General features: G+C 44.2%; 1 protein-coding gene across 5 annotated transcripts in view; it reads right to left on the bottom strand.

Annotated features, from left to right (window-relative positions):
- Nucleotides 1-21,326, bottom strand: part of LOC129463447 (protein mono-ADP-ribosyltransferase PARP4) — a 130,933-nt gene that overhangs the window by 19,899 nt on the left and 89,708 nt on the right. For all 5 annotated transcript variants that reach the window (XM_063618818.1, XM_055244005.2, XM_055244006.2 and 2 more), the window contains 10 exons: nucleotides 21,123-21,318; nucleotides 19,699-19,766; nucleotides 18,503-18,690; nucleotides 15,598-15,697; nucleotides 12,912-13,082; nucleotides 12,577-12,657; nucleotides 9,258-9,338; nucleotides 8,191-8,286; nucleotides 7,458-7,580; nucleotides 21-1,091 (listed from right to left, as the gene is read on the bottom strand). In XM_063618818.1, the coding sequence (XP_063474888.1) occupies nucleotides 21-1,091; nucleotides 7,458-7,580; nucleotides 8,191-8,286; nucleotides 9,258-9,338; nucleotides 12,577-12,657; nucleotides 12,912-13,082; nucleotides 15,598-15,697; nucleotides 18,503-18,690; nucleotides 19,699-19,766; nucleotides 21,123-21,318 (2,175 nt within the window). The remainder of the gene's footprint in view (nucleotides 1-20; nucleotides 1,092-7,457; nucleotides 7,581-8,190; nucleotides 8,287-9,257; nucleotides 9,339-12,576; nucleotides 12,658-12,911; nucleotides 13,083-15,597; nucleotides 15,698-18,502; nucleotides 18,691-19,698; nucleotides 19,767-21,122; nucleotides 21,319-21,326) is intronic.

The following is a 21,326-nucleotide window of genomic DNA, read 5'->3' as shown; positions in this document are numbered from 1 at the left end:
AGGAGAAATAAGACACATACCTCTGTCTGTAGACTGAAGAGTTCTGTCCAAGGCACAGCATCCTGCCAGTGCTGTGTGCACACTATTTCATCCTCCTCTATTACTTCCAGAAAGCACGGGATACTGTCATCTTTTGTATCACATTTCATTTGTAAAAAGCAGCTGTCTCGAAGTACTTCTGATAGCTCATCACTTTCTGTTTCAGAACAACTTTGAAAACCAAAGTCAGGACATTGACTTCCTTCGAGACTGCCTACTGATTCTTCTAGAAGACAGAGATCTACTGGGGTAGTCCAGGACCGACTGTAAAGAGGCTCAGGTAAGGCAGAGGCTATTGGCAGCCCAAGGTTGGCAGTCAAAGAGGCTGTGGAAGGTTGAAAATGAAAAGGAGAGGAAGCAGAGGGATGATAAGACCCAAAACCTCTGATGGGATCAGGGTCTGTAGGAAGAGAGAAATGAAGCTGGGGAGAATCTAGCTCAGGGAAGGTGCCAGCAGAAGGCCTGGTCGTACGGCCTCCAGGAGGTTGCAGTGGAGCAGACCGTGCAGAGCTTAATGAGCTCCCCGAAAAAACACCACCACAAAAGGGTGGAAAAGGTAGGTTCTGGGGAGGTCCTGTGGGATAAGACGCCGACTGTGGGATCCAGTCAGCACAACTGCCAGGCGCAGGGCCTTGGCTGAATTGAGATGCATCAAACTGTCTGGGAGGAGCAGCTGAACCAAAACTAGCTATCTGACCATATGAGGCAAAAGGCAAGGAAGCAGGACTGTGAGCGCGGGCAGTCGGGGGAAGACAGGAACCAGCGGCCGGAGGCAAAATAGGAAAAAAGCTAGAAGTAGATGTTTTCTGTGGACTGACTTTCTTAAACAGTGGTTCAGTTGCTGTTGGTTTACATGACTCTGTCCAACTTAAATCCAATAGCTTTTCCACACCTCCACGTTCCAAATTTGATGTGAAAGCTGGTAGTACACCTAAGCCATCCTCTTCAAAATCTTCAGAAACTTCTGGCTGAAATAATTTCTTTTTTCTTTTAGCCCTAAGTTTTGGTTTGGATGAATGTAATTCTTGCCACTCAGAGGATGCTAAAAGAGGCTGCCCAGAAGACAGAATTATTAACGTAAGGGGAAAACACAGAATAAAAAGAACAATCAAGCAAACATTCTTCCTAGCACTTGACTTCCCACCCATCAGGCAGTTGCTCATCCACAATCAGGATCATCAATGTGAGCTGGGATGTTGAAAATAACACCAGTGCTGGTCGCGGCGGCTCACGCCTGTAATCTCAGCACTTTGGGAGGCCAAGGAGGAAGGATCGCCTGAGGCTAGGAGTTTGAGAACAGCTTAGGCGACATACCGAGGCTCCATCTTTACAAAAAATAAAAAATTAGCCAGGTGTAGTGGCTCATGACTGTAGTCCCAGCCACTTGGGAGGCTGAGGCAGGAGGAGTGCTTGAGCCTGAGAGGCTGAGGCAGCTATGAGAACAGATTTGCACTACTGCTCTCTAGCCTGCGTGAGAGGGCAATATTCTGTCTCAAAAAAAAGAAAAGAAAAGAACACCACCAGAGACATTCAAGATCATTTCAGTACAAGGCCCTCACTTTCTAGACATGGAAGCTGAGACCTGGAGAGAATATCAGCAATCAATATACTGAAAGACCTTCTCTCTTAGTTCTTAGAATTGCGGAATTTTAAACACCCCTCATTTTACACATGAGGGAACTGAGGAGCACAGAAGTGACTTGCCCAAGATTTTACAATGAGCAGTATCACAGTGTGTACTTAGGCCTAAAATAAGACAGTCACTTGAAGTAAATTATTGCAGTTTTTATACTATTTTACGGCAATATTAAGAAAATGAGACCAAAATGGAAAAACAGTCTCAAAAGCCTTATTTATTTTTACTTATTCATTTTTTGAGACAGGGTCTTGCTCTGTTGCCTGGGGCTGGAGTGCAATGGCACAATCACAACTCACTATAGCCTCGAACTCCTGGGCTCAAGCGATCCTCTCGCCTCAGCCTCCCCAGTAGCTGGGACTATGAGCATGTGACACCACACCCAGCTAATTTTTAAATTATTCTTTTGTAGAGATATGATCTCATTATGTTGACCAGACTGCTTTGAACTCCTGGACTCAAGTGATCCTCTCGGCTTGGCCCCTCAAAGTGCTAGGATTACAGGTTTGAGACACTGTGTCCAGCCAAAAGCTTTAAAGTAATTAAATGAGCATATAATTATACTAGAATATGAACAATATGTATGTAAAACAAATTTTGAGGGATGCTATATTACTATTATTGTTTCAATCTAAATGTAAAGAGTGTTCCTTAAAAAGTTGCATGTATAAAATCCAGTTTTATATGGATGACAAGTCCTTGATATTTTTGAAATAATTAGCCTGTAATTTTACCTGTGAATATGAATGATTTAAAAAAGGAGTAGTCCTTTCCCAACTCAGTCAAATTTCAAGTATACACCTGAATAATTAATATTATAGAACATATGAAAAGACATATTTTAAAATAATGCTAACCAGAGGTTAAATTTTTAAAAATTCGAGAAGCAAACTGGAAAAGACCAACAGTGATGAACTAGAACTATCAGATATTAAAGTCTCTTATAAAATTACAATAATTATAGTAGACCAATCAATGGAACAGAGTAGGTAAGTCCAGCAATAGCTCCTAAAACTGAGAATTACTAGATTATGAAGGTGGCATTTCAAGTCAGTAAGAGGAAAAGGAGGAGCCGTCTGGAAAAGAATAAAGTAGGTTCCATATCTCTTATCCGAAGCCAGGATAAATTTCCATCAGATGAAAAATTAAATGTAAACATGAAAACATAAAACTATTTAAAAAATAAAGGGAAAAATTTTAAAAGTATAATCTCTGACTAGGAAAGGTATTTCTAAGCATGATGAAAAGCAAAACAACACTAAACAAAAAGAAGAAACACAAAGATTAAAAATTTGACTGCATTAAAAAATCTGCATGACCAAAAGATAATAAGCAACATCAAAATAACACGTGGAATACCGGGAAACAAATTTTCATAACTTGTATCACGAAGGGCTAATTTCCTAACATAAAAAATTTACCTAAGATAAATAAGAAAATGACTAAAATCTCAATAAAAAAGAAAAGACATGAACAGATAACACACAGGAAGTGATACATAGGGCTGTAAGAATATAAAACATGCTCCTCTTCATTCATAAACAAAAACTTAAATGTCACCAATACATTTTTCACCTGTAAGATCTGCAAAGATCAAAAATTGATTAAGTCAGGTATTGTGGAGCATCCCAGCTACTCAGGAGGATGAGGTAAGAGGATCACTGGAGGCCAGGAGTTCAAAGCTGTAGTGCTCTGTGATAGAGCCTGTGAATAGTCACAGCACCCCAGTCTGGGTGATAGAGTGAGACTCCATCTCAAAAAAAAAAAAAAAAAAAAGAATCATACTGAGAAATATGGGTTATTTTTGTTTATTTTATAAAATTGCTTCTTGGATAGTATTTTTGTATTTTTTAGTAGAGACAAGGTTTCACCATGTTGGCCAGGCTGGTCTTGAACTCCTGACCTCGGGTGATCCACCCACCTTGGCCTCCCAAAGTGTGGGGATTACAGGTATGAGCCACCGTGCCTGGCCTCATTATGATTCTTCTATTTGCCAAAATCACTCACTTGCTTCCTCTTTCCCTTCAAGTTCACAATTGCTTATTTTGCTTAACCGCACACCCACACCTTGATCATCTAAGGTGTGGCCCCCAACCTTTATGGCAGCAGGGACTGGTTTCATGGAAGGCAATTTTTCCATGGACAGGGATGGGGCAGATGGTTTTGGGATGAAAGTATTCCACATGTTCCATATGCACAGTTCACAACAGGGTTCGGGCTCCCATGAGAATCTACTGCTGCTGCTGTGACAGGAGGCGGAGCTCGGACGGTAATGCTCGCTCACCGCCCCACACCTCCTGCTGTGCAGCCTGGTTCCTAACAGGCCAGGGACTGGAGGTTGGGGACCCCTGATTTAAGGAACAGCGTAGGCTCTGGACCCTCAGCTTCAGTGCCCTCAATTTCTTGCTAAGAGTTATAGCATTGAATTTTACAAATGATTTACTTTAAAAACTTGGATTAGGAGGTATGTTTTAAAAATCTCTGCCTCTCGTTTGTTCTCAATGTGCTTTCATGAGCGGGAGGGAACGAAGTGGATTTGGGGTTGGTGCGGAAGACACTGCTCCTAAGCCCAGGGGTAGCTGCGGGAGGGCGCGAGCACCCAGCACTGAGCGCTGTCCTTCCTGAGCGCGTCCCAGCAGAAAAGGCGTTGCGCTCCCTGGAGGGTCTCATTTCACAATGAAGATGTATCAAATAAGGAAATGCCCCAAGCTCCAGCGAGTCGGGAAGGACCAAACAGACCCAGATGTCCGGAGCTCTATTGTGGCTGGCTTCTGTTACTGAATTCAGTGGAATGACTCCATGCGGAATGCTGCAGGTGCCACATTTTGGTAAAACAGATACCAAGGGAGAGTAACAGAGGCTTGACATTTTTGCTAAATTAGATGGTCCGTTCAAACAAATTATTGCAGCTAACATAAATATAAACTTTCAAGTCATCAAGCTAATGGATAATATTTTTCATCTGATATGTTTGGATCTGGAAGTATTAAGATCCAATGTATTTGCAAATTTAGTATGAAATAATTTATCACCACACTGTATTAAAACGTAAATTAATTTGGAACCAATTTTGAAAATAACTTCAAAAATTTCTATAAACAGGCCAGACATGGTGGCTCACTCCTGTAATCCCAGCTACTTGGGAGTCTGAGGTAGGAGGATCTCTAGAGCCCAGGAGGTCGAGGCTGCAGTGAACTATGATGGTGCCACTGCACTCCAGCCTGGGCAACAGAGTGAGACCCTGTCTCAAAAAAAAAAAAAATCTAAAAACAACACATGTGCACTATGAGAAAATTAGAAAATACAAGTAGACACAAGTAGACAGACACAAAGAAGCAAGGAAGAAAATAAAAGCCACACAGAATGTCTTATCTGATCTATGGCATATATCCCTCCAGACCTTTTCTGTGAACAAAGTACTTACGTATGTGGCAGAGTGTAGGGGCGTATCTCTTATTTTTATTAATTTAATTTTTATTGTGAGAAAAATGTATATAACAACGTTTGCTATGTGAGTCATTTTTAGAGGTTAGTGGCACGAAGTACATTCACACTGTTGCGCAACCATGACCATCTCCGTTTTCAGAGCTTCTTCTGGGTGTGCACTTTTGAAGCACATATAAGATAAGTATATATTTTCCAGGGCCCATTTTAACAGTAAGTCTCAAGGACAAACAGCTGATTCTTCATTGTACATCAGATTTTCTTTTCTTCCAAAACAATGCACTGCAAGGGCCCCTTGTTCAGTCACAGAGAGGCCACAGGTCACAGCCCCTCAGCTTGGCCCCTCGCTTTCCTTCAAGCAGCCCTGAGTCCCATTCTCTGGCTGACCTGGAAGTCCGGACCAGCGTGGGAGCCCACGATGTTGCCAACATCTGCCCTGCCTGTGGGTGAGCCTGCAGGGCCACCTGAGCCTGGCTGAATGCACCTCCTACTCCTCCTGACTCCCCAAACTCTTTGTTTGTGTTTGCTTAAAGTATTATTTTTCTTTCATGGGCAATCCATGCCCATGGTTCAAAATTCAAAATATACAAAACGGTGCACTGTAAGAAAGTAAGGCTGGGGACGGTAGCTCACGCCTTAAATCCCAGCACTTTGGGAGGCCGAGGCGGGTGAATCAGGAGTTTGAGACTAGCCTGGCCAACATGGTGAAACCCCGTCTCTACTAAAAATACAAAAATTAGCTGAGTGTGGTGGCGCGTACCTGTAATCTCAGCAACTCAGGAAACTGAGGCATGAGAATTGCTTGAACCCAGGAGGTGGAGGTTGCAGTGAATCGAGATCATGCCACTGCACTCAACCCTGGGCGACAGAGCGAGACTCTACCTCAAAAAAAAAAAGAAAAAAAAATTAAAATTAAAAAAAAAAAAAAAAAGAAAGCAAGTATCCCTCCTAACCCAAGGCCACTTGTCAGCTTTCTGCCCCATCTGTCTGGGCAACAGTGCCCGTTTCAGACACCTTTGCCAATTAATAACTACAGCTAATATTTATCAAATATCCAGGAGCTAGACATGTTGGAATGGTCTTAGAACTCTTCACAACCACCTAAGGTGGATTTTACTGCTCTCCCCACTAGGGCATTAGGACTGGAGCACTGGGAAGGCCAAGTCCCACAGAGTGAAGTGCAGGCTGGGGTTCAGACCTGAGCAGTCGGCCACAGCACCTGTGATCTTAACCACTGTATTTACTGACTTTCAATCATCTACCTTTTGTGATCTTTGCCAACCTGACAGAGTTAAAAAATAAAAAGGAATCTCATTGCAGTTTACATTTTAACTTCTTTTAGCAACAAGATTGCACATATTTCATATATTATTTTCTAATTTATGATCAAATCCTCGCTCTGTCACCCAGGCTGGAGGGTAGGGGTGCCATTTTGGCTCACTGCAACCTCTGCCTCCTGGGTGCAAGCATCCTCCTGCCACAGCCTCTTGAGTAGCTGGGATTACAGGCAAGCACCACCATGGCCGGCTAACTTTTGTACTTTTTTGTAGCGACAGGGTTTCACCATGTTGCCCAGGCTGGTCTTGAACTTGTGGGCTAAAGCCATCTGCTGCCTCAGCCTCCCAAAGTGCTGGAATTACAAGTATGAGCCACTGCGCCCACCCTAAAAAACTTTTTGTAGAGATGAGGTCTCGCTTTGTGGCCCAGGCTGGTCTCAAACTCCTGGCTGAAGTGATTTTTCCCACCTTAGCTTCCCAAAGTGCTGGGATTACAGGCGTGAACCACAGTGCCCGATCATATTTTAAATTTTTAAATTTTGGAAATTTTAGTTTTTTAACCTAGAGACCTAAGAGGGTTGTCAGCACTGTGTTGTTCCTTTGCTTTTGAATTTTTCTTCCAATTTTTATTTAAGCCACATTTTTCCATTTCTATTATGTTTCTGGTTATAAGGGCCACGGTATAAAGCACTATAAACTTTAAGAAATATTGGTGGTGAATTTAGATTATTAGACAGCACTTCTATTGATAATTTCATGACAAACCTATTATACTACCTAAATGACTTTAGCTTCCTGGATGACAATCTATTTGCCCATGACAGAAGCACAGCCACAGGTGTTCTCTTTTTGTACTATACAGCTCCATTCATACATTGTGAAGTCTCTGTAATGCAACATGATGTAATTCAACATTTTATAAATGCATGAATATTTTCCATCATCAGGGATACAACAACTTCTTGTACAGGTAAGAAGGGAGCTATTTTACCAAAGGGTTCCCTTCATCTTCATGAAAAAACGAAAGCTCAATATCAACTTATTTGGTAATCAGCATTTACCTGGTTCCTGACGGCTTCTTGGGGCTCCCCCTGCCAGCTCATGTAGGGCAGGAAGTCTACATCTTCTTTGGCAATAAGGTCAGAAACTTTTGGAATATTAGGAAAAGGCGACTCATTCTCATCCTATATTGAATCACAAATAGATTAAATCAAACAGATATTATCCAATTAAATGATGATTACACATTCTAAAGCCTGTGGGTGTTGGTTTGGGATACGCTGGTGTGTGGGACTGGAGTGTGTGCCGTGGGCCACAAGCGTGAGGGAAAGTGGGCAGGTGGAGTGACTTTCCTCTTTACGGAGCACTGACACGTGCTGGCCACTGTGCTGGGCATGTTACGTGAATTTTCCCCTTAAACTTATGAAGGGGAAGGGGCTCTGAGGGAACCCAGGCCTTTTCTGTTTTTTGAGGGTCTTGGATTAATAAAAGACAATAAATGCCAAAACTGTAACAAAGTTACAGTGTATCCGAAAAATACGCATTAGCTAATTATTAATAATTATAACATTAAAATGATAACATACTCAACTCATTTAGAAAGATCACCCTAAGTCCCAACACCGAAGCCCCCCATGAATGGGAGGCTGGGACTCGTGGGGCCTGCTGGCCTGTCTGCATCCCACGCTTCACAGGCCCAGGGCGTGCGTATCGTCATGAACCATCAAAGCAAGGGTGACTTTCTTAACGTGGAAATAGAAATAAAATAATTTAACCTCTAACAATAATACATACCCTTTTCTCAACTGCCACAAAGCTTGTAAATTGTGTTATGAGAGAGTTTTCTTTACTGAGTTTAATAATCAGAGATTTCAAGGTTTGTTTCTTCATCTAGGATAGAATAAAACATAAGTTATGTCCTGTTTTGTTTATTTCTATTTAGCTATGTCAGTAAAGCATTTTAAGATTCGTATTTCTGACTAAATATTGAATTGCAGGTCCCATCTAAATCGGTGGCTCAATGTTCCCTTTAAAATGAGATGAACTGATTTAGCCATAGAAAATGTCGCTCTTCGTTATGCAGCTCCCTCTAGTTCACAGAGAGCTCTCCCGGGCAGTGGGCTTCCTCATTCTTTCCGTCTGTGGCTCCCAATTTAAAGCTGAGGAATTGGAAAGACGGAATGACTTGTTCAGGATAAAAGGGCCTTAAACAAAACATCACACAGAGGCTGCCAACCCAAGGGCATCTGAGGAGAACAGGGAGACCACCAGGTGACCATCTGTCACTAGCACTGACTGTGGGGTCTCCAGGGCCTGTCACGCTGGCACCTTCTTGTGGGGATGGCATTGAGGACTAACGCTCACAGCCTTGTTGAAGATCTTGTCCCTGAGAGAACAGCTGGGCAGTCCCGGTGGCCTGGCTGAGAGGACCCTCTGCTGATGCCCTGGTCTGCACAGCACGGGGGGAGTTAGTTGGGCTTTGGCAGGTCACTCAGCATTTTGCACTCAGGCCTCTCATCAGTAAGATGGGAATACTAACGCTACCACACGAGAGATCTGAGGTGACGTCCACTACAGGCACTCACCAAGTGTTCTCTGAGCCCTTGGGCTTTTTCTGATAAGTAAAACATTACAGAATTTTCTGGAAACCACCGACATCCACTCTTTTGTTAATTCATTCAACAAACATTTACCGCATACCCCACATCCCAGGCACAGTGTCACGGATACAGTGATGAATGCCCTGACACCACAGTCTCCTTCTCCACGCAGCTGACCTCACTTTCCATTTCCACAGATACATCAATGTAAAGAATGCTCAAGAAGAATGTCTAATCATTTTTACAATGAAAAGAACAAACCTCATGACTGGTTTCATTTTCGTGAAGAATGCCATCTTCGTAATCTCTGATTAGAGCTCGGGCTGCCAGCTTGTGGATCATCTGTGTTTAAGCAGCAAAGGAAAAAAATATTCACATGGCTTCTAATAAAAGACTTCCAAAGAACATCATTTTAAAAATGGAGGTATAATCTGCATACAGTAAAATTGCACTCCTCTTAAATATACAGTTTGATGAGTCTTAAGGGATGTATACAGTTGTGTGACCACTGTTGAAGACACAGAACATTCTCTTTACCCTGAAAAGTTCGTCTGTGCCCCTGTGTAGCTTCCTCAAGCCCTGGCAGCTCCTCATCTGCTTTCTGTCCCTAGAGTTTTGCTTTTTCTATGAAAGGCCATTTTGCCAATTTATTTTATTTAAAAAATTCAAAACTTCTTTTCTACCACAGGAAGAGCCACCTTGGTGCTGGGATGCCCGTCCATGAACATGGTCTGCACTCTGCAGGGTGAGGACTCTGTGCACCACCAGGTGCTTCCTCTCTAACAACTGAGAGATGGCACTTTCCTTCATTCCAACTCTTGTAATTTTGTCATTGATAAGGCTGCTTCTCACAGAGGAAGTACAACTTGCTGTGACTTTATGGAAAATGACCTCTTCCCAGGTAAAATTATTTTACCTTCTTTCCCCCTTAGCTCTAATTTTTAAAAATATACCTTTAATTTATTCTCCCTTATCATCATTACTCACAAAGGTCTAATTTTTAAAGCAATATAGAGCTTAAGTTCTATACATAAATCACTGACAACTAATAAGTCAATGATACCGATTTAGTGCTGAAAAGTAAGCTGTATGCTTTTGAGAAAAAAACCCAGCAATGTCTGGGAAATGATTTATCTGGTTATACTAATACTCCTTTGAATAAAAAAAATACATAAATAGCATATATAGGCTAGGAACTTTCAAGGCTAAACTATAGCAGATTCAGTACCAGTGCAAATATTACAAACTTCTTGGTAATAATTTGTGATATTGTGATATGCGAAAAGCTAAAATAGGCCACCCCAAAAGAGACTTCTTTGGCATATTTTGAGATGCTATTCAGAGGGACAGCAGACACAGGAGTAGCTCTGAAAAGCAGTCCTTTTGTAGGGAATATTTGCATCTGCAGAGGAATCTTATGTCAGTGAAGCAAACAGCAGATGCAAACAGGCTTTCTCTGAGACCCCCTTATCTGCCTTATCCAGATTTAGGAAAGATGAACTCCCAGGAAGAGGAGGCTAAAGTCTGATACTTTAAAGGGATGATAGAGACACTGTTACCAGAGGTGCTTCTATTCTCTCTGAGAGCTGCTGCCTGCCAGACTTCATCTGCATCACAAGAAAGCTTTGATCACCATGTGTTTCCTCCCCTCACCCTCCCACAACCTGTCCCCACCTCCCCCAAGGAGCCCCACAATCCTACCCGCCTCTGTACAGTATGAAACTTCACTCATCTGGCCCTTCTTTGAGTCTCATTTGGCTTCTGCACATATAACGACATCTGCATGTCTTTTCCCCTGTTAATCTATTGTTGGATTATTTTATAGACCAAACATGGAAACTTCAGAGGGAAAATCTGAACTTCCCTACAGACATAAGAAATATATGTATTTGTTATTCCTAACAGGACCCTTCAACCACACCTGAGTTTATGTTAATGAGGTGACTTTTAGAAAGTCCCTAGAATGAGGGCTGGTTGCTGGGGAACCAACCGCATGATTAGAGGGCTGGAACCTCAGCCCCACTCCCCAACCTCCAGAGAGGCGAGAGCTAATCACCAATGGCCAATGATTTAATCAACCAGGACTTTGTAATGAAACCTGCATTAAAAACCCCACCTAAAGGGGTTCAGGGAGCTTCTGGGTCAGCACTCATGTGCTAGGAGAATGGTGCACCCCAACTGTGTTAGAAACTCCTGTGCTTGGGACTATTCTGGGCCTCACCCTATATACCTCTTCATCTGGCTGTTCATTCATATCCTTTATAATATTCTTTGCAATAAATCAGTAATACTAAGGTAAACTTTTCCTGAGTTCTGTGAGCTGTTACAGCAAATTAATGAACCTGAGAAAGGATTGTGGGAACACTGACTTGGAGCTGACCAGAAGTGTGGGTAACCTGGGGACCTGCTACTTGCTACTTGTGTCTGGAGTTGGAACCAGTCTTGTGGGACTGAGCCCTCACCCTGTGAGGTCTGTGCCAACCCCAGGCGGCTAGTGTCAGAATTGAATTAAATTGTAGGACATGCAACTGGTGTCAGAGAACTGGTTGGGAAAAACATATATCTGGAAGCCAGAAATGGTGTGAGTATTTGGGAAACAGGAATTTTTTCTTTCATAATTCATTTGCTTTTAATCAAAAAAGGAAATAAACCCACATCCTCAACATACGATATGATCTACTCTTAGTCCAGTATTATTATAACTAGTATTTCTAAATAGCATCAGTAGGCCAGTGGCATGTAACTTTTATTGAATCGTGAACATCTTTGAGAACCTCTCCAGCAAAATTTCCATGCATAAAAGCCACACTTAATTGCAGTCATTGCCACCCACTGATGCCCATATAGACACACCCAGACCAAACTACCCCGATGAAGAAGTGCTGCGTTAGAAACTGAAGGAAAGTATACTCATTTGTACATATAGCTCATCTCCATATTGTGTAATGAAATTTCAACACAGGAAAACAACAAAGGAAGTACAGACAGCAGGGGTATCCATTCTTTTGGCTTCCCTGGGCCACAGTGGAAGAGGAAGAACTGTCTTGTGTGACACATAAAATACACTAACACGGCCGGGCGCGGTGGCTCACGCTTGTAATCCCAGCACTTTGGGAGGCCGAGGCGGGCGGATCACGAGGTCAGGAGATCGAGACCACGGTGCAACCCCGTCTCTACTAAAAATACAAAAAAAAAATTAGCCGGGCGTCGTGGCGGGCGCCTGTAGTCCCAGCTACTCAGAGAGGCTGAGGCAGGAGAATGGCGTGAACCCAGGAGGCGGAGCTTGCAGTGAGCCGAGATCGCGCCACTGCACTCCAGCCTGGGCGACAGAGCGAGACTCCGTCTCAAAAAAAAAAAAAAAAAAAAAATACACTAACACTAAAGATAGCTGATGAGCTGAAAACAAAAACTAGCAAAAAAATTTCATAACGTTTTAAGAAAGTTTACGAATTTGTGTTGGGCCGCATTCAAAGCTGCCCTGGGCTGTGGGTTGGACAAGCTTGCCATAGAGCATTATATATGGAAATATAAAATCCTAACTTTCAAACAACGGGTCGATAGTTTAGGTTTTGGATCTTACAGTTCCAGTTGTCTTCTGAAGCTCAGTAGTCGACACCATTGTACAAAATTCTTTCTCTTGAACTAGTGCACACAGGGTTGCCTGAAATGGGAAAAAAAACAAATTCCTCATTAGCCTTTCTACTCTGCAGTGTCTTGGTTTAACAGAAATTCTTTTGGTGATTTCCTCTCCCCTCTCAATAAAAACTAGAAGCCTCCCCAAAGCCCTGGCTAACCACCAGCTGTGTTCCCAGAAGAAGAAAATCTGCTGGTGAGAAGGGGAGGGAAGAAGACAGAAAAAAAATTAGCAAAATATATTGGTCTTCCCATAGAATAACAAACTCCTCGCCTTCTTACCTGTGTGCAGTGAGGAATGAATCCATAGACAAGGAGTCGATCATTGCGAAACAAGGACGGCACCTGGGCTGGGGCCTGCAGGGCCTCGGGCGCATCTGGATTGAGTTGCTGCCATTTGACTGAGACAGAGTGGCAACTCGGAGAACATAGCCTGGTCATTTGGTCTTCTATCTATTTATAAAAGAGGAATTATTTCTCTTTCAATGCTCCATCCAGAAAATAGTTACTTCACATTTAAAATAAAGTATACATTCTATCCTTTGGGAATTTTATAACTCTTCGGTATTTTCTCTCCTTCCTGCTATAGGGTACTTTCCCGAAAATAGTTTAAACAGAATTTTATTTTATTTTATTTATTTTATCTTGAGATGGAGTCTTGCTCTGTCGCCCAGGCGGGAGTGCAGTGGCACAATCTTGGCTCACTGCAACCTCCCCCTCCCAGGTTCAAGTGATTTTCCTGCCTCAGCCTCCCAAGTAGCTGGGACTATAGGCGTGTGCCATCACACCCAGCTAATTTTTGTATTTTTAATAGAGATGGGGTTTCACCATGTTGCCCAGGCTGGTCTCGAACTCCTGACCTCAGGTGATCCATCTGCCTCAGCCTCCCAAAGTGCTGGGGTTATAGGCATGAGCCACCACACCCAGCTAGAATTTTAAATAATAGCATGATCACATCCTTTACATTTACAAAGCATCCTGAAATTATTCCTTTAGCTAATTACTAATATGCAACCTTGGTATGAGTAGATTCCAGTACTTGAATAGATATTTCTCCAAAGAAGATACACAAAAGCCAGCAAGTGTATGCAAAGATGCTTGATGTCACTAGTCATTAGGGAAGTGCAAATCAGAACCACAGTGAGATCCCATTTCACACCCAGTGGGATGGCTGTTATTAAAAAACAAGTGGTGGCTGGGCAGAGCGGCTCATGCCTGTAATCTCAGCACTTTGGGAGGCCAAGGCAGGCAGATTGCTTGAGCTTGGGATTCGAGACCAGCCTGGGCCCATGGCGAAACCCTGTCTCTACAAAAAATACAAAAAATTAGCTGGGTGTGGTGCTGTGGGCCTGTAGTCCCACCTACTTGGGGGGTGAGGGAGGAAGATGGCTTGAGACCAGGATGTCAGGGCTGCAGTGAGCCAAGCTTGCACAACTGAATTCCAGCCTGGGCAAAAAAGTGATACCCTGTCTCAAAAAACACCAACAACAAACAAAAACCAACCAAACGAATAAAACACAATAAGAAAAAAAGTGGTGGCATACACCTGTAGTCCCAGTTACTCTGGAGGCTGAGGTGGGAGGATCGCTTGGGCTCAGAAAGTCAAGGCTGCGGTGAGCTATGATTGCACCACTGCACTCCAGCCTAGATGACCGAGCAACACTGTGTCTCAAAAACCAAAACAAACCAAAGAAAAGCTGATTGATTTCAATCAGTATGGAAAAAAAAAGAATGATGAGTGTTGGTGAGGATGTGGAAAAACTGGAATCCTGGTGCACTGGTGGTGGGAATGTAAAATGATGCAGCTGCTATGGAAGACAGCATGGCAATTCCCCAAAAAATTAAACATAGAACAAGCATATGATCCAGCAATCCCACGCTGCGCATATATCCAGAATTGAAAGCAGACTCAAACAGACACTTGTATACCAATGCTCATGGCAGCATTATTCACAATAGCTGAAGGACAGAAACAACCCAAGTGTCTACCAATAGATGAATGGATAAGCAAAATGTGGTCTATCCATGCAATGGAATATTATTCAGCTTTAAAAAGAAGGGAAATTCTGACACATGCTTCAACATATTGATGTTAAAAACATCATGCTAAGTGAAATAAGCCAGACATAAAAGGACAATGTCCTATGACTCCACTTATATGAGATACTCAGAAAAGGCAAAGTCATAGAGACAGAAAGTAGAGTCATGGTTAGCAGGTGCTGGGTGTAGGAGGGAATGTGGAGTTACTGTTTAATGAGTAGGTAGTTTCTGTTTGGGCTGATGACATAGTTTGAAGATGGTGATGGTTGCACAGCATTGTGAATGTAGCTAATACCACTAAATTGTACACCTAAAATTGGTTAAAATGGCCGGTTGCGGTGGCTCATGCCTGTAATCCCAGCACTTTGGGAGGCCAAGGTGGGCAGATCACGAGGTCAGGAGATCAAGACCATCCTGGCTAACACAGTGAAACCCCATCTCTACTAAAAATACAAAAAATTAGCCAGGCATGGTGGCTGGCGCCTGTAGTCCCAGCTAGTTGGGAGGCTGAGGCAGAAGAATGGCATGAACCCGGGAGGCAGAGCTTGCAGTGAGCCGAGATGGTGCCACTGCACTCCAGCCTGGGCGACAGAGCAAGACTCAAAAAAAAAAAAAAAAAGTTAAAATGCTAAATTTTATCATAATAAGGAAAATTAATTTCAGCAAAACATATTTAATAATTCACTTTAAAAAAAATCAGTCCATGATTTTTAAGGCAGAAATCAAACTATAAGCTGGGAGAATGACCTGATGAAGAACTCGTGTTCCCGCTGGTGCAGTCCTGAGGCAGGGCTCACACCTGCAGCAGTGCTTGCCTCTTTACGGCTCCCCTCTCATTCAAGGAAACACAGATGTTCCTATTTCTTAGTCTCGGAAGAATATGAGATTTCCAAACGTAAATATAAAACCAGATGTTTAAAAAACATACCTGTTTTCTCCAACTATGCTTGGATTTTGCATTAAAATATTCAAATACTCCGGCACCACACTGGGACAAAATCCTTAAGATGTGACGATTTGCTGTAGAACTGATCACATTTCACATGTTTTAATTTTGAAGACATTAGAAATATTTTTGAAGTACATGTTAACAGTGTTGAGAAAGCTCACAACTCAACAGGGGAGACATGACGTGGGGAAGAATGTACTCGTGTGTAGCTGAGGTTAAACAGAGAAAGTGATAATAGAAGGAAACATCTGAAAGTTTGGCTAATGTAAGCTCCCATCTATCAGAGGACTGACTTATCCTTCAAATAGAAAAAAGTTGAAATTCTTGACTTTCAATTCACTGAGGGAGGGAGTAGATGACTCTAAAAACAACCCTATAAGGTATCAGAATGCTGACAAAGATACCAACTTAATTTCCATAAATAACAATATTACCTGAATCTGATCCCAAAGGCCTAGAGCTGGCAAAGAGTGAATAAAATCTACCTCTTAAAATCTGGTACACATCAACACAGCAAAAGGCATAAAGAAGCAACTCTCACTCTAGCAAAGAGCATCTCTGACATTTAAATGACAAGTGCCCTATTACTTTTCTCTCTACAATAATTCTACAACTATCAAGAACTCCTTGCTTAGAGGAATTCCTCCTGAAATATTAAAGATCAATTATTTTTCAGAAAAAGAGCTTATGAAAATAATTTCCAAGATGTTTTTCAACCTATGGATAAAGACTGGATTTGTCTTTACCATCCCTATTAATTGGTGATGATCATAACACGGGTTATTACTAATATGGGTTATTGGTAGTTACAGCTTCCGTCTGTTAGTGAGGCAGGCTGGAATCTTCCTGTGCTCCTTCAGGGTGGCTCTCAGAGGACCAGGACTCACACCAGGGAGGAGGCCTGATGGTCTCTACCCCTGGGAAGCTCACTTTACTAGAGTTTGTAACTGCAAACACATGCTTGGAAGATGAGGGAGAAACACTTAGAAAGATCCCAAAAACTCGACAGAAAAGCAGAATGGATCCCAACCCCTCCAGTCATGGGTGGTGCTAACTGGCACAGTCTCCTCTTGGAGCAGGCTCCCCTAATACACACCCAGACTCCCCATCACATGCCTTACATTTTTCAATTTTTTTTTTTATTTTTAAAGATGGGGTCTTGCTCAGTCACTCAGGCTGGAGTGCAATCGCCCCACCATGGCTCACTACAGCCTTGACCTCCTGGGCTGAAGCGATCCTCCTCCTTTGGCCTCCCAAAGTGCTGGGACCACAGGAGCGAGCCACTGCACCTGACCTCATCACACTCCCTTGATTTCCTCCTTGACACATGGGAAAATCCCATCTCCCAGCCCCAGGGTGGGGGCCCGATGTTCGTCCCAGAATAGGCCCTCACTGAGGAAGGCATGAATAAGTGCCAGAACCTCTGCCCTGTGGTGTCTGAGCCCTGACCTGGGAGCAGGGGGCAAGGAGGGGCTGCTGAGACCAGGAGACGGTGCACGGGCTGCCCTGAGTGCAGCTGTGAGCTCAGCAGGTGAAGTCCCATCAGGAACAACAACTGGCGGAGCTGCTCAGGCTGGGTGTATTTCCTCATTGGCCTGTGATGCTGGGCTAGGCCTTAGATTACAGAGAACAGAGCCAGGAGCTGTGACTGTGGAGGATAGAGAAGAAAGCCCTCAAGTGACAAGTGCCCTATTACTTTTCTCTCTACAATAATTCTACAACTAGGTGGCTTGGGTATAGCAGCTAGGGGCGTTGGAGGCCACAGAGGGGCACTGGGGGCCATGGAGGGGCATCGGGGCCACAGAGGGGCAGTGGGGGTGCTGGCTCCTGGAGCTCAGGGCGAGTCCAGGTCAAGGCTCAGGGGCAAGGACAGCACAGAGGCCCCCATTCTGCCCCATGAAGAAGCTGAGGATCTGCTCCGTGCACTGCCTCAGAATAGAGACAGCTGGTGACCACTTGCTGAGGTGGTGGCCACAGGTAGGAGTCCAGGGGCCACAGAGGCAGGCAGGATGGGCAAGTCCTATGCAGACACCGAGTGGCCCCCTCTGTTCGATGTTTTCCTTACACATACACCACACACCTTAGTGCCATCCAAAAGAGCTAACTTTCACTGGGGAGGGGCAATTCCAACAATGTAGGGTGTGAGCCTCCCGTGGAAAGCTTCTGTGCACACCACAGGGTTTGAAAATGCAAGTGCTCATAATGGCCAGAAAAGAGATGCGAAGGAGCAAAGCAGCCTGGTGGGGTCTGCCTGGAGGCCACATGCCCCAAGCACAGCCGGGGAGGAGCAAAGCAGCCTGGTGGGGTCTGCCTGGAGGCCACATGCCCCAAGCACAGCCGCCGGGGAGGAGCAAAGCAGCCTGGTGGGGCCTGCCTGGAGGCCACATGCCCCAAGCACAGCCGGGGAGGAGCAAAGCAGCCTGGTGGGGTCTGCCTGGAGGCCACATCCCCAGCAGGAGCCCAGCACAGCCAGGGAGGAGGTTTACCCAGGCCGCTGGGGACAAGGTGGAGATTTGGATTCTTATGCTAAATAATAACATCTAACATTGATTTGGTGCTTTTTGATTCAGTTCTGTTCTAAGTGCTTTCTATGTATGAGCTCATTTATTCCTCAGCAACCCTAGGATGTAGGTATTTTCATTATCATCTTGGTTTTACAGATGAGAGGTTAAGGAACTTGCCTAAGGTCACGGCTAAGCTAATGAGTGGCCAACCCAGGTTCTGAGACTCAGGCAGTCTGGCTGGGAGCCCAGAGCCCCATCCCTCTATGCTGTAAGGCTTCTGTATTCTAGTGTCAACTTCCAAGCTTGCAAAAGTCCTGTGCAGGGCAACAAGAAGACCTCCCCGTGGGTCTGGACTGTGTGACCAGCTCTCTGAGACTCACCCGATACCGCAGGCGAATAACCTGGTGTGGGGGTGGCTCCTCTTCACGAGCTGTAATGTCAGGCTCTCATCCTGGAGGTGCCCATCAGACACCAGGAGAATGTTCCGTGACCCTCGAGCAGGGTACAATAAGCTAAGATATCGGAGTGTTTTCCAGAAGTCTGTGTTTCCCATGGTAGGTGTGGCCGACTGGAGGAAATGAAGTGAAAGATTACGTTCTTGTTGGTCACAGTCACCATTTGCTGTCATCACTGACACATCTAAGCACAGTGTAGAGATATAGTGACACCGAAAATATTTTCTTTCCCTAATTATACATTTGTGAAACAACTAAACTTATGTCCTTTTAGTTTATTTCATGTCACACAGTAACTATAATATTATCACCTCATGCTTATTTGATTTTTTACAGTTTCCAGAGGACTATGACATCTACAGGAAGAAATGTCCCATGCAATCAGCCCCGGATTTGCCAGCCTGGCCGAGGCAGCTGGTCAGTCTCAGCTTGCTCAATTTTATTATTTTATTTCTTTTTTTTTTTTTCTTTGAGATGGAGTCTCGCTCCGTTGCCCAGGCTGGAGTGCAGTGGCACAATCTCGGCTCACTGCAACTTCTACCTCCTGGATTCAAGCAATTCTCCTGCCTCAGCCTCCCAAGTGGCTGGGATTACAGGTGTCCATCACCACACCTGGCTAATTTTTTGTATTTTAAGTACAGATGGGGTTTCACCGTGTTGGCCAGGTTGGTCTTGAATTCCTGACCTCAGGTAATCCACCCGTCCTGGCCTCCCAAAGTGCTGAGATTTACAGGTGTGAGCCACCACACCCAGCATTTCTTTTTTCTTTCTTTCTTTTTTTTTTTTTTTTAAAAAAAAAACCTCAACCCTTTTAGATGAAGCTGGCTGCATTTTAAGAGAAAAAAAACAAAGGACAGAAGAAAACTTCTCAAAGCTGTTAATGCTAGTTGCATTGGGGTGGTGGGACATGGGTGATTTTTTTCTTTCTATTCTTTTTAATTTCCAATTTTTCCTTAATGAGCTCATTATCATTTTAATTAATGAAATAAAGAGCCCACCAATATACAAAAACCCAGGACTAGGGGTGCTCTGATGGTGGCCTGAGGGGCCTAAGCCCTGGAGGTCCCCTTAAAGCGTGGTAGGAAAAGACCCAAGAGATACAGGAAGCCTCTTGCACTCACCATGATGAACTCTGCTGCCGCGGTATTGCTTGTGATATGCTTAGGATACGAAAATAACTCCTTGTAACCTGTGTAATAAGATCAGCATGAGGTGCTGCTTCCACACGTTCACTTGCTTGACCACTAACAAACAATAATGTTACCTCATAAACCACAGCTGTTGTAAAGGACGTTATATATTTATGTGTGTACCTTCCTTTTTAGAAAACTGTTTGATAATTTTAACATACAAAAGATTGACCACAGGCCAAGCACAGTGGCTCATGCCTGTAATCCCAGCACTTCGGGAGGCTGAGGTGGGTGGACCACCTGAGGTCAGGAGTTCAAGACTAGCTCTGGTCAACAGGGTGAAACGCTGTCTCTGCTAAAAATACAAAAATTAGCTGGGTATGGTGGTGGGCACTGTAATTTCAGCCACGGCGGAGGCTAAGGCCGGGAGGCAGAGGTTGCAGTGGGCTGAGATCACACCACCGCACTCCAGCCTGGGCAACAAAGCGAGACTCTGTCTCCAAAAAAAAAAAATTAACTATACTATTTTTCTAAATAATACATCATAGAGCATTCAAACTGTGGCCTTTTACTACGCAAAATGTTGAATCAAATTCCATGTGCACATGCAGATCGCTTGTGCAAAGGTGCAGGGCATTGCAATGGCCTGAGCAGCTTGGCCCCCGGAAGGCCACAGTCTCTGCTCATGCCCTTTGCACTCCCCATGCTTATCCGACCTCTGCCCCAGCAGCAGCAGATTGTACCTCTGGGGAAAAGGGGCTGGGCCTTCTGCTGGATGGCACAGAGGATGAGAATCAAAAGGACAGGACTGTCCCCTCACTCCACTCTACACACCTCTCATCCCTGAGGTGCTGCCTTCTGGTGGCTGAGACGTCCCTGGGCCCCACCTGGAGGGTGGTACTACCTCCCTTCTAGCAGTGCTGGCCGGACGCTTCCTGAGACCATTCCGTATAGATTTTCTATGACTGTGCTGATGGCAAATGTTTTGTCCTTAGACTTGGGACCTCCTACTCAACAGACTAAGGGTTTTGCATTTGGTTCAGTTGCTAATGACAACAGTAGCATTTATATCTCACTTACTATGGAACAGGCAAGTTTAAAAATCCTTTACATACATTAGCTCAATCCTCCTCACAGCAACACTGAGTTAGGGACAATTATCCTCAGATCGCAGATGAGGAAATGGAGGCACCAGAAGTTCAAGTAGTGCACCCAAGGTGACACACAGAGCCTGTGAGTGGTACGGCTGGAATCGGGACCTAGGGGATCCAGCTCCAGAGCTCTCGTTCTTCAGTTTCATACTAGGCTGACCCTCACCGCACAAGCGGGGTCGGATACCCACAGTTGTCAGCTCTACAGAACATGATTCATCTGTGGGGGAAGCACACGCAGGACCAGGGTCAAAGCGCACTCACCTGTGCCGAACTGGATAACGTTTACTTTCTGCTTCTCACCCACCAAGGACAGCGCATGCAAGGCGATTTGCTTGGCTTGCAAGAATGTCACACCCTCCATGGAACTGGAGCAGTCAAGACAAATAATCACTTCGCTCTCATTGGCTAGGTCAGGGAGGTCGACATCGAGATCGGGTTGAAAGACAAGCATACAAGCCTGAAAGG

This window comes from Symphalangus syndactylus, chromosome 15 (genome assembly GCF_028878055.3).
Source record: "Symphalangus syndactylus isolate Jambi chromosome 15, NHGRI_mSymSyn1-v2.1_pri, whole genome shotgun sequence".
In the NCBI taxonomy this organism is placed as follows: Eukaryota; Metazoa; Chordata; class Mammalia; order Primates; family Hylobatidae; genus Symphalangus; species Symphalangus syndactylus.
The sequence above is the reverse complement of the archived record's forward strand: the minus strand, read 5'-3'. Positions and strand labels throughout refer to the sequence as shown.